This window comes from Cryptomeria japonica, chromosome 1 (genome assembly GCF_030272615.1).
Source record: "Cryptomeria japonica chromosome 1, Sugi_1.0, whole genome shotgun sequence".
NCBI lineage: Eukaryota > Viridiplantae > Streptophyta > Pinopsida > Cupressales > Cupressaceae > Cryptomeria > Cryptomeria japonica.
Window position 1 is genome coordinate 249981712 of NC_081405.1, and position 13031 is coordinate 249994742.

Below are 13031 nucleotides of genomic sequence, written 5' to 3' on the forward strand. Positions count from 1 at the left end.
TTAGTGATTACAAATTAGATTTGTAGCATTCTAGAGTTGTTCCCAAATACTTAACAATCTTGAGCTTCTTTGAGCTCTCTTACAAACTCCTCACCTTCTCATATCTCTCTATCTCACACATGCTATTCGCTTGGAGCTACATATGCCTAGAGAAATCATTGCTCATCAAGAGCTACAAGACACCTAGAACAATGACTTCTCTTAGCACAAACAAACAAACAACTATTGTTGCATATTTTTTATAACACAGAGAACAAAAAATATTCCTCTACCACTGCACAAATATGGAATCACTCCAAATTACTTAAATTTATGAGCTACACTACTAACATTAGGAAACATTATTTCCTTTTATCTTGGGGTTATTCACACAAAACTTCCCCCTCAAATTCCAAATTAAAACTTACTTACTAGCATTAAATTTTATGAGTTGTTGTTGTTGCAACATCAGGAGCAAGTTAGGGGAAGTGATCCCCAAGTTAATCTTTTGTTACAATCATTTACTGGCTGTATTTACTCTTGGTTGGAACTAACAAGGTAGGTGTGCATTGGTAGGAGTAGATACGCTTAGGAGAAATTGAATTTTCCAACACTATGTATATCAAGGGTTGTAATGGGAAAGAAAATGTTGTGGCTTGGTTTTCTTGTATTTTACTTTTCATGGATAGGTGGTAATGTTGTGAAAATGACATTGATGATCTAGGAGGGAATTGACTAAACTATAATGGTTCAACATTGTTATTACTAATGTTTGATTGTTTCAAGGGATAGAAATTATCTAATGTCAATTCCTTGGTTTTCTTGATCTCCCAAAATATGTGGAAAGTGATCAGTCTACAAATTTTGTCTTATAGATCAAAATTCTTTGTGCTTAGTGAAATGAACTCAATTAAATGGTCTTATTTTATCATAATAATTTGATTTAGATCTGACAAAAAACATTTAAAGACATTGTTTTCTTGTAGGAAAATTTTAAAGATAGATGTTGTAAACAACTTTATATGTTTAAACTTCTTGACATAATGTCTTGAATATCATATTTGTTGTTGTTGGAGGGTTGTATGTTAAATAGACAACATCATTTAGCAATTCAATATGAGAGTGCAAGCCTTCGGTAACCTCTTCAATGAGGAGACCAAATTTAAGGAGTATCTATTCTACCAAAGTCCCTTAGGTCATGATCCCAACCTTGTCCCTTATGGTGTTAGAGCCTTGTATTCAACAATAATTGATACTTGTTGGGCCTATTTAGAATCATTCAACTTCATCAATAGACCAATGACCAATTAATTTGTAGCTTTTTATGACGAAATCCTTTTGATTAAGCAATGTTTATAAGTTTGGAATCAAACACCATTTAATCTTGAAGCATTATTCAAATTAGCATGGACTTTTTTTTAAGCTACATTCTGACTATATAGAATCTTTGAGAGACTTTGTGCTCTATAAATACAAAGTGATAAAGTGATTTACTAAAATTTGTATCAACATTATTTGATAGTTGTAATTTTTTCATGTGTAATTCACAATCTTTCTTTTGTATTCACCCTTGTACATTTTAGGTGTGTATTTGTTTTTGATTGCTTGGGGGCCAAAGCTGAATTTCTTTTGATTAGATATACGAACTAGTGAGACCACATTTAAGAGGGGCCTCATCCTCATTTATGTTTGGAATTAACACCTTACATCTACTTGTGAAATCCTATCTATTTCTCCCCATCTCTCTTCTATATCATCTCTCCTTATGACTCCTGACACCTTATCACTCCATGCACACCTTATCTACTTGTGGCATCCTATCTATTTCTGCCCATCTCTAGTCTATATCATCCCTCCCCATCTCTATTCTATATCATCTCTCCTTATCACTCTGGACACCTTATCTCTCCAACACACACCTGCGTTCACATCTCCATCTCAGATTGCCCACCTACCTGTGCTAATCTGTAGGTCCAATTGTTCGATCATGGCACTGGGCAAACAAATCTCCTTTCTTCGACAAATCACCTAGACTGTCTCGTATCTCTACCCAATGGGCTCTTTGTACTCCTCCATGTCACTGCAGACTACAATGATGTGTCACTGCCCATCCATTTGTTGTCGTTACATCGTGACCTTCCAGGAAAATCATGTTCGAGACAACATATCTTATGTTGTGATTAGAACAATTGACCTCCCCTCAGGAAGGCACACAACATTACCATTACGTTGTTGGGTCATCCCCATTTTAGGTGTGTATTTTCATTTCTTATATTTAATTCAAATAATCTTTGAAAAGATCATTTATTCATATGTTAGATGTGTTTTTGATTAAGATAAATGGGTTTTATTAGGGCCCAAAACCTAAAGTCAAAGAGAAATACAAAAATAAAAAGTCACTAACTGGTCCATAACCAACAACAAAACAACCACAGAAACAGGGCCCAAGCCCACACAACAAAAGAAAAAAAATAGAAATAGAGAAAACCTAAAATACACTAAACCAGAGATTGCATCATCTCCGAATTATTTTGGATCATACTCTTGTTGATGTCTTTGAGCTCATCCATGATAAACCTAGAGGCACTCTTCTCCTTGTTCCTGCTTCTAGTCTACCTATAAGGGCCAATAGTGGTCTGAAGTCCCATACCTTGCAAGTTTGGCTCCTAGATTTTCTTCTTTTGTTTGGTGTTAGAGGGTGGGACACTAGTGGTGGACTAAGCTCTTTGATCTGTCATCATCGTATTGACCTTTTTAAGACCTCGAGCACTGTTATTCATGGCTTCCCTGCTAATATCAACTAGATTCTTCAGATTACCCTTAACCTCTTCCAAGCATATTTCCAACTGACTAAACCTTGCTTCATGATTCATTTTCATGATCTTCACATCTTTTGTAAGTTTCTGTGTCATTCAGTGAAGTTTATCCATTTTTATTGGCATGTGCATCTCAGTAAAAGTATCAACGATGCCTTTAATTCCATCCTTCAACATATTAATCTCCTTATTGATCCAAAGAAAGCAATTCTCTTGGATTTTGATAGAGCTATTAAGGAGAATACCAAAGTTGGAGTCCTTTTGGGTATCCCCCATTTCACCCTATTCAATGTTAATAGGGATGTCCATCTTTATTTACTTCTCATTTCCCTTGGCTTCCCCAGTTTTTCCAATTTTGGACTTTTTTGTATTCGATGGGCCAAAACCGTGTAAATTGGGGTTAGGGGTTTTATACGCACTGACAACCCATCTGGGATGTTTGTTTCTTCTGCTACTACTAGTGCCAGGTGTAATACTTTGTTGGGGTCCCTCCTCCTGAGAAGGATAGTATTCTGAATCATCTGAAACATTGAGGTCCCGCCAATCCATAGCCCTACCAAACTCTTCTTCGTCCATCTCCGTATCAGACACATAATGTACATCAGTGTTAGTTGGAGAATTGTGGGATTTAACTGTCAAAGAGGGTTTAACCCCATGATCCTTAGCATATTTCATGATGAGCATGATTAACCCCTCATGCAAAACAGGGTTATCAATATTTTTGGAGTGATTTGCTAGGCTATTTTCAAGAGAAGATAATAGATAGAAAGGTACAGAAATTCTTTCGTTATGCCTAAAATTGTTTAATATCATAAAGTGCTAAGAGAAAATACTAGCATAATGACAATCAAGAGTAATGTACCTCATAATCACTTCAACCATCTCTGCCCAAAGTGATTTCAGGTCCTTATTGTTATATCTGCCATCCTTAATCTTTCGCACTCTTTTTCTCTCGCTTTCCTTGTCAAAGAAAGCTGCAATAGCTTCTTCCACTACCTTCCTCTCTCTGCAAAACTTCTTTCCTTCCATTTGTGATCCAGTTATCTCTGGAATGAAAGTTTCATCAATTCTAAACTCCACTCCAAAAGTTGTGAGTATGACTTTCTCCCAATCGTTCACAAAATCCTCTATCACTTTTGGGTCATTACCATGAGGCCTGTCGAGATACGACACAAGGCCTCCATCAGTATTCTCCATCCATAGCTCTTTGTTCTTTTCCTATTTCTCGTAGGAAGTAGACTACATTTTGTTTTTGCCACCTCCCATAAGCAGTTTTCCTCTAAAACAATGGATGATGGTACCAAACGCAAACTAGGCAATGAAAAACCAAATACAAAAGAAGGCTCTAGAAACCCTATTTTTGAATTTTAAACTCAAATCCCATGAAAGATCATTATTCATTTGGCAGTCTATCATCATTAATGCGATAAGAATGGCCAATGTATTCGATGTCCTTTCCCGTAAGTTCACACAATTGTATGGGGAAAGTTTCCTTTCCCATCCACCACTGTATGTCCACATAATCCACACCAATGTTCGCTAGGTGGTCCGCTGTCATGTTACCTTCTCGATAAACGTGGGAGATTTTGAAATCATCCAATTTTGTAATCATGATGTGACACTCTTGAATTAAATGCTTGATGTTCCAGCTAGGCTCGGTTTGTTTACTCACACACGTGATGAGATTTAGAGAATCACTCTCAAGCTAGACTTTTTTGAACCCTTATTTAATAGCCATGTGTAACTCAATGTAAGAAGCTTTAGCCTCGGCCTAGTGGTTTGTCTGGGTGCCCAATGGGAGTGCCACCACCAAAAATATGGTAGATGTGTTCCTACTCCTCTAAGATTATTTATTTCAAGTTTCATTTTTTAATTGTATGAGTATCCCTTTTCCTCCATTCTTTTCCACCAAATCTGATATGTCTGAACCCAATTCTTTTAAAAGAACAATTTCTCTTTTATCTTTATCTTTCACTATTTTTCATTCTTGTATTCCTTTTGAACTTTCTAATTAAAATCTTATAGAAAAATGCAAAATCTCCCAATCATATAAGAGAAGAATAGAAAAAAATCAACAATCTGATAAAAATTTATCTATAAATTTTTTCTAATATCTATTGAGAAAGTCAAGCTAAATGTAGCAAACCATCACAATGAAAAATCTATTTCCCAATATATTTTTAGCAAGACTCTACTGGAGAGTGAAGTGGGTATATTTTGTTTCTTGAGTATTATAAGCTAATTCCGTAACAATGGAGGTTGGTGCTTATATAAATTTCAAACATAGAACAATGGCCATGTATCAAAAATACAATGAAGTAATTTAAGGTACCCTAAATTAGTGGTTGACGATATTAACGAATAGCAACAAATTTACTCATCCTTTGAAACTATTTCTCAAGAAAATAAAGTTCTCAATTATCAAACGGTTCCCGTGTCTTGTTTAACTTTCCCTATGTTGCATAGTTGTCTTACCAGGGCCTCTGCAACCATAACATCTGATAAATCAACAAATCCATTTTGTTCAACTTTTAAATCAGATAAATCAACAAATACATTTTAAGGCTTCCAACACATTTCAGATCATGAAACAACAATTGAGAACTTGCAATGCCCACGAGAGCTGTTGCCCCACAAACCCTAGCTGCATTTGGTGCGGCTAACTCTTCTAGAATTGCAGATTCAAATGAGGATGATCACGACTTAGAGACAAAAGAAATCATTATACTCCATGAGATGACATTTCTTCGAGATATTCTGTCAAACAGTTAACAGAATTATTGGTTGCTTAGATATTCAAATCAAATTCTTATTTGATGATAATTTAAAATCCAACTCTTCAATCCATATCTTAAGTACTTTTAGAAACGTGCCCGGTGCAATTGCTCATCAGACGGTAAATTTGACAATGTCTCACAAAAAAAATTGTTGCTAGAACTATTTCCTGTATATCTGCTACGTATATCAAGAGTTGTATGGGAAAGAAAATGTTGTAGCAAATGTTGTGAAAATGGATAGGTGCAAATGTTGTGAAAATTTTCAAATGGATAGGTGCAAATGTTGTGAAAATGGCTAAATTGTCCATCGTTGGTGTTACTAAATTTTGCTTGTTTAAATAGCCAATTGACTTTTTTGCTAATTCCCTTGAGAGAGTTTTAGCAAGACTCAAATTTTTGAAAGCAGAATCTTTATCACCAATTTCAAGAGCTAACATTTCTCTCATTTCAATCCACAATCGTAGGTTTTTGAGAGTTTCCTAACCTATGGATGTTAGTGGTTTCAAACGACTTTGTTAGCATCAACTTGATATACATAATTATCAAGTACAGTATGATTTGATATACATAATTATCAAGTACAGTTTCCTAACCTATGGATGTTACTGAGATACTATACACATTGACTTTAATGGAATATGTGAATAATATGCTAAAGTAAAACCCCAATCATAATCAGAAGGGCCCAACTAGATTAAAGATGATTCTCACAATGAAAATGAGTACTTGATGAAGACTCACATCGATCTATGCATCAGCGTGTTAACATGTTATTTATTTTTTCTTCTTTTGTATAATAGGACATTCATTAAGAACTAGTATCCATTAAGGTACTGGAATTTTGTGTTTCAAATGGTATTCTCTACTCTACCCTATCGTACTCTATCCTAGGGAAAAATATATAATACCCCACCTTAAAGGTTATATTTGCATCGCTTGATTAGACTAGGAAATAAGTGGGAAAGCTAAGGTATGAATATCAGTTGGATGAGACAAAGGACCTGATTATAAAGAAGGACTTGATTATAAATTATGCGACTAAGGAAGAAATTGTTAAAAAGAGAAATGATTGGATGTTGGTGAGAAGAAGAGATTGTCCCTTGATGCTAATTATAAAGGTGCATTTGATAAAATCAAAGACCTTGCCACTAGAATGGGATTAATGCTAAATAATGATAAAATCAAAGACTTGAGGAATTGTGAAATCAATGTTTCAATAGAAGTGTTAACCACAGTGTACAAATTTGTTGGCCTCTAAGAAATCTTAGGCAATCGCTCAGATCAAGTTTACAAGTTAAATGATACTCGTACGTAATGCAGTGTACATGGGTAAACTGCAGCCTTTAAATATTGCCATTCTACCTTTCATTTCTTGAACTTGAAGAGCTACAGCATGGAGACAAATATAGTTAAGGCAAAGGGGTGTCACTTTGTGATGGTGCATGGAGCAACCTTTGGGGGCTGGTGTTGGTATCAAGTTGCAGATCTTCTTCTCAAAGCGGGCCACACTGTATCTTCCATTGACATGGCCAGTGGAGGTATAGATCCTACAAATGCCGACACAATTTCTTCGTTACAAGAGTACAATCAGCCACTCACAGACTTCTTTACAGCTCTTCCTTCTGAAGGGAAGGTATGAATTTAGTGAAAAGTTTTAGAAGTTTTGGTTTGTTTAGGTGTTTCATAATGAATCTGATTTTAGTTCAATCATCTAAATATTTTTTTTGAAAAGTTTAAGTGAATTTTTGGTTTGTTTAGGTGGTTCATTCTAAACCATAGTAATAGATGAGTTCTATTAGATAAACAAATCTGATTTTAGCAGAACAACCTAAACAAATTTGAAGAATAGCTTGATCTAAGTTTTTATTTGTTAAGATGATTTATGTTAAATTATACTAATAAATGAGTTCTGTTGGAGAAACAATCTGATTTTAGATGAACCATCTAAACAAATCAAAACTTAAAATGTACTATTTAAATTCAAAAGTATCCATTTGTCATCGATACCAAGGATGCCAACTAATTTGTAGCTGTATGTCTGTTAAGGTTATATTGGTTGGCCACAGCGCTGGTGGATTCAATTTGAGTTTTACCATGGAGCGTTTTCCAGATAAAATTGCTGCAGCTGTATTTGTTACCGCCTTCATGCCCCTCAGCGGAACAACTCTCTCTGAGTTGATGAACGAGGTTTAATGAATTCTTTATCTTTCTACTAATTCCTGCACTGCTAACAATCTTTAAATTACAATACCATTTCTCTGAAAGTATATATTGAACAGATCGTATCCATAATCGGAGGCTTCGGAGACTCTACATTTTACTATGCAAATGGGAAAGAGAATCCAGCAACATCCTTCAAGTTTGGCACCCAGTTTGCGCGAGAATTTTTATCACAGAACAGTCCTTCTTGGGTAAATCACTTTAGAACAGAGACAGTTTGGTTGCAAATTACAAAAATATAATTGATTAATTGGCTGTGAATTATTCTGCTATTATGAAATTTCAATTGATGGGTAGATTAATATGGCACTAAATGCAGGGTCTGACGTTGTGGGAATCGCTGGAAAAGAAATCTCCAATATGGCAAGAACCTCTTTTGTATACAGCTAAAAACTATGGAAGTGTTAGGAGAATATTTGTTGTGTCGAAGGAGGATAAGGTTATTGTGGAGGCGTTCCAGAGAAAGATGATTGCAGGGAATCCTCCACAAATGGTATACGAAATTGAAGGATCTGATCACACCGTATTCTTCTCTAAGCCTCTTCAACTGGCTGAGGTGCTCATGAAAATTGCTAATACGAGTGTGTGAAAGTGAAGCAATCTGCTGCAGATGGATTTTAGTATAGTTTGTAATATCTAGAAATCTTCGAATATACTTGTCAGATACAACTTAGTAATGGTTATCTTCAACTCCCTAGGCTAAATTCCTCTTGTTTAAAATAGTTAAGAAATTGTAATGGTTCTTAATACTGCAAAGGTGAAATTTGCATATCTAGGTCATTTTTATTTTCTATTGTGTATATTTTGTTATAATTATATATTAAAAAGATTTTAATATTGTATCAGATTGACTTTATTTTATTTATTTATGTATTTAATTATTTAATTATTATTTAGTTTTGAAAGAGTTCATGGGTATGGAGGTGATCTCATAGGAATAATTTTGTTTTTTCGAAATTTAAAATTTAAAATTCAAATTTGATTTACTCAGTCTTTTTATCTTTCTATTTGGGTCATCTTGTTTATGCATCTTTTAACACACCAACATGGCTAGAATATATTGTTATCTCTTGAAATATAATTATTGTCATTAAGATTTCTAGTCAAATTTTAAGGATTTCTAGATTGCTTTCTATAACAACAAAAAATATCAAATTAAAATTGATTTTAAATTTCTAATTTATTAGTAATTCAAATTTAATTTAGCTAAGTTAACTTGAAAATATAAATACAATATAACTAGCTATATTATTCATTTCCTTATTAGTTTAAGAAAAAGAACATTAATTAAAAATGAGGGTAATGAGAGAAAATTCAAGTTGAGTTTTCTTGAGTACTTGCATTTGATTCCTAAGTTATACAATTTAATTGAACAACCCCTAATAATAATATATTTTCCTAACCAAAATAATGTAATCTTCAAAGGAACTTAAAATCGGGGGAACTGAAATGAGAAAGAATGATGAGATTGGGAAGGGGGCCAAGAACTTCTTTACTTCTCTTCATTTGGCGGACTTTGGTCTGTATAGTCAATCTCAGAATGCCATCCTTGACAATATCCCTCCAACTATTAGCAAGGATCATAACAAGGTCTTGATAGCCATCCCTTCTGATGAGGAAGCTAAAAATTAAGTCTTTTCTTTTGATGGGAACAAAGTCCCGGGCCCGGATGGTTTTCCGTTATTCTTCTTCCAAACCTTCTAGGACATCCTCAAAGCTGATGTTGTTAAAGGTGTGCAGGAGTTCTTTGGGGATAGAATGATCTTAAAGGAACTTAATGTTACCTTCCTAGTTCTGATTCCTAAATGCCCCAGAGTTGATTCTATGGATAACTTCAGACCGATAAGCTTATGAAACTCTTTTTATAAACTAATTTCTAAAGTGGTTACTAGCAGGTTGTTAAGGATTCTTCCTCTGATCATTTCACCCCAACAGAGTGGATTTGTTCCAGGCATACAAATCCTTGACTCTATCATTGCTATCCATGAAAACATTCATTCATTGGTGGATTCGAAAAAAAAAGGATTTCTGATGAAGCTGGATTTCTCTAAAGCCTATGACCGAGTGGATTGGAGTTTCTTGAGTAAGGTGCTAGGTGCTTTTGGATTTGGAGTGCGATTCATTAAGATGATTGAACAATTCATCTCGACCCCTTCTTTTTATGTCATTGTCAATGGGGTGCCTTCCACTTTCTTCAAACATTCTAGGGGTATGATGCAAGGGGATCCTATATCCCCCATACTCTTTATCATCTTGGCTGAATGTCTAGGTAGATTTATCAGCAACTCTATTTCTAAGGGGCTACTCTGTGGTATTTTGCCTTCTTCTGGTTTTAGAGCTTGCACTCATCAACAATTTGTTGATCTTACCATTTTAATGGGATCATTCACTATCAAAGAAGCTTCCAATATGAAGAACCTTCTCAACACTTATAGTAGGGCTACTAGTCAAACCATCAATTGGGAGAAAAGTTCTATTTTCTTTTTCAATACCCTAGAAGACAGAAAAATTAGAATGGTTTCGATCCTTGGTTGCCAAATTGGTAAGCCTATTGCTATCTACCTAGGCCTCCCATTGGGATTGAAACCCTTGGAGTTATTCTGGAATAGTCTTGTTGATAGATTCAGTAGAAAGCTAGCTGGTTGGAAAGGGACCCTTCTTAGTCAAGCTTGGAAAGTCCAACTCTTAAAATCTTCCCTCCAGAGTCTCTCAGTGTATGCTCTAAGCCTTTTTAAAATCCTTGGCAAATTTGCTGATGTCATTGAGAAAATCTAGAAAGCCTTCTTGTGGTCAAGAGTGGGGGAGAAGAAGAAAATGTCTCTCATAGCATGGGAAAATGTTTGTAAGCCTAAAAAGAAGGGGGGCTTGGGTCTTAGGAATATCATAACTTTGAACAAAACTCTCCTAGCAAAACAAATCTGCAGAACTTATCATGAAAAAGGAGAATGGAAGGATATCTGGAAGGCTAAGTACTTAAGGAAAGATCCCACCATCGAGGAATTCCTCGTCTCAGATTAGATACCAGGTGGGTATTTCATTTGGAATAGTGTTATCCAGGCTAAAGGTATTGCTAGTCTCGACAATGTCTAGGCCATTGGTGATGGTAGGAAGGTGGACTTTTGGGATGATGCTTCGATTGGAGGAGCCCCTCTTAATAAGCTAGCTTCACATACACTCATCCAGAATTGCAAGGAGAAGATAGGTACCAAAGTGGCTGATTATTGGAAAGATCAAATGTGGGTGGACCTCAGACCCATTGATCCCAAACTCAAGCAGGTAAACTTAATGATCAACAATGTGATCTTGAATTCCAGAAGGGAAGACCATATGATGTGGTGTGGAACTTCATCTAGAAATTATTCAATCTTCTCTATTGTCCTTTTACTAGCACATTCCCAAGATCCTATTCCATGTTGGGCCAAGGCTTGGTATCCAAGGTTGACTCCCAAAATCAACATCTTTTTGTGGATCCTTCTGCAAAACAAGATTCTTACTATTGACAACTTAAGAAAGAGGGGCTTTTGTTTCCCTAACTGTTGCTACCTTTGTCTTAATAATGAGGAATCTATGAACCACATCTTTTTACACCGTCCTTAGACTACTCCTATTTGGGGGATGTTTTTTCAAATGTGGGGGCTGAATTGGGTTTTCCAAGAGGAGATACATGATTGTTTCAGAAGCTAGCATTATTCCACCAATAACATCACCTTAAGAAATTTTTGGAAGCTCTCTTTTGCCCATATCCTCTGGGGGATATGAAAAGAGAGAAATAATAGAATATTCTAAAATGATACTAACACCTTTGAAATGGTTTGGGTTAAGATAAAAAATAACTGTGTTGAGAATGTAATGGCTAGGGGAGTGCATAGTTGTACTAGTAAGGGGGACTTTGATGTTCTCAAAAGATGGAATATCCCAACCTCTTTGAGCCCTAACATCTGCCAAATTAATAGAATCTTGTCTTGTTGGTCCTTTCCTCCTAATGAGTGGTTCAAGGCCAACTTTGATGGGGCGGAAAAATGAAATCCAGGTCCATCTGGTTGCAGTAGTGTCATCCAAAATGGGGCTGGGTTTTGGACTAAATTGGTGGCCTATCCCTTAGGTATTCAAACCAATCATATGGTGGAAGTTATAGGGGCATTTCAATCTATTAAATTGGCCTCTAATTTAGGGGTCAAAATGCTTTGGTTGGAAGGCAACTATACAAACATCATTAACTACCTTCTCAGTAATCATCAACCTTCATGGACTATCAAGAACATCATTAAGTTAGCCAGAGAGCTGATTCAGGGGTTTCAAAAATGCCACATCATACATGTCTATAGAGAGGCTAACCGGAGTGTTGACTGGGTTGCCAATGTGGCAGTATGGAGCGAGATAATTATTGCCTAGAAAGGCAAAGGGGAGCTACTGAGTGTGGCACGTGAAATCTTAATTTATGAAAGATTGCATGGTAAGTAGGGACAAATTTGATATCATTCCCAAAAGTGTAAGTAGATGTTGTGGCAACATGCGCTTGTTCTGCAGGGTATCGAGAATGAAGTACAACAATCATTGTAGGTTAACTTTGCATTCTTTATGGGCATTTTTATCCCTCTTCAAAAGTAGCATCAGAAACTCCTACAAAATATGAACCGGTTATCATTGAGAGTCTGATGTGAAGAAAGGAATCAGGTGGGAGCTGCACATTATTTATATCAACAGGATCATGGGGGTTAAACGAAAGAGAACAGAGGCTACCACCATTGAGAAATGAAAGAGTCATTTGCAAGTCTGGGCTATCCTTCAAGCTTCCAAGATGACATATTTTATGGAAAATATGCAGGAGAAATGATCCAAAATCACAAGAATCTTCAAGAAGGGTTGGAATGAAGCGATGTAAACCATTGGAAACAAGATGGTCAAGGTGATCGAAACTATGATTGCAGAAGCAACTGCTCTTCTGATGGAGGGCATCAAGTTTTACAGGGACAGAAAGATATGAAACACTTCCGTTAAGAAATTTCCAAAGAATGAGGAGGAAAGGGCTAGACTGGTGAAGGGTAGCCATACCTACTTTTCACCAAAGGTAATTAAGTTAATTTGGAGAAGGGTTTTGCTTTCTATTATGGAGTTTATCACGCTTGATGGTAGATACACTAGGGTTTACAGCTACCACTTTGCTTTACTTAATCATTTTAAGCATAAAGATAAAATTTCTTTTCCATATTATCTTTTATGTGCCCTTAATGCGGGGATC

The 13031-nt window shown here is 35.8% G+C and overlaps 1 protein-coding gene across 1 annotated transcript; it reads left to right on the forward strand.

The window, feature by feature from the left end:
• Positions 1–6833: 6833 nt before the first annotated feature.
• On the forward strand, positions 6834–8381 carry LOC131857272 (methyl jasmonate esterase 1-like). The gene is made up of 4 exons (XM_059209529.1): positions 6834–7205; positions 7619–7759; positions 7852–7983; positions 8112–8381. Exons 1-4 carry the CDS (start codon positions 6966–6968, stop codon positions 8379–8381), a joined length of 783 nt encoding a protein of 260 aa, XP_059065512.1. The 5' UTR covers positions 6834–6965.
• Positions 8382–13031: the final 4650 nt, after the last annotated feature.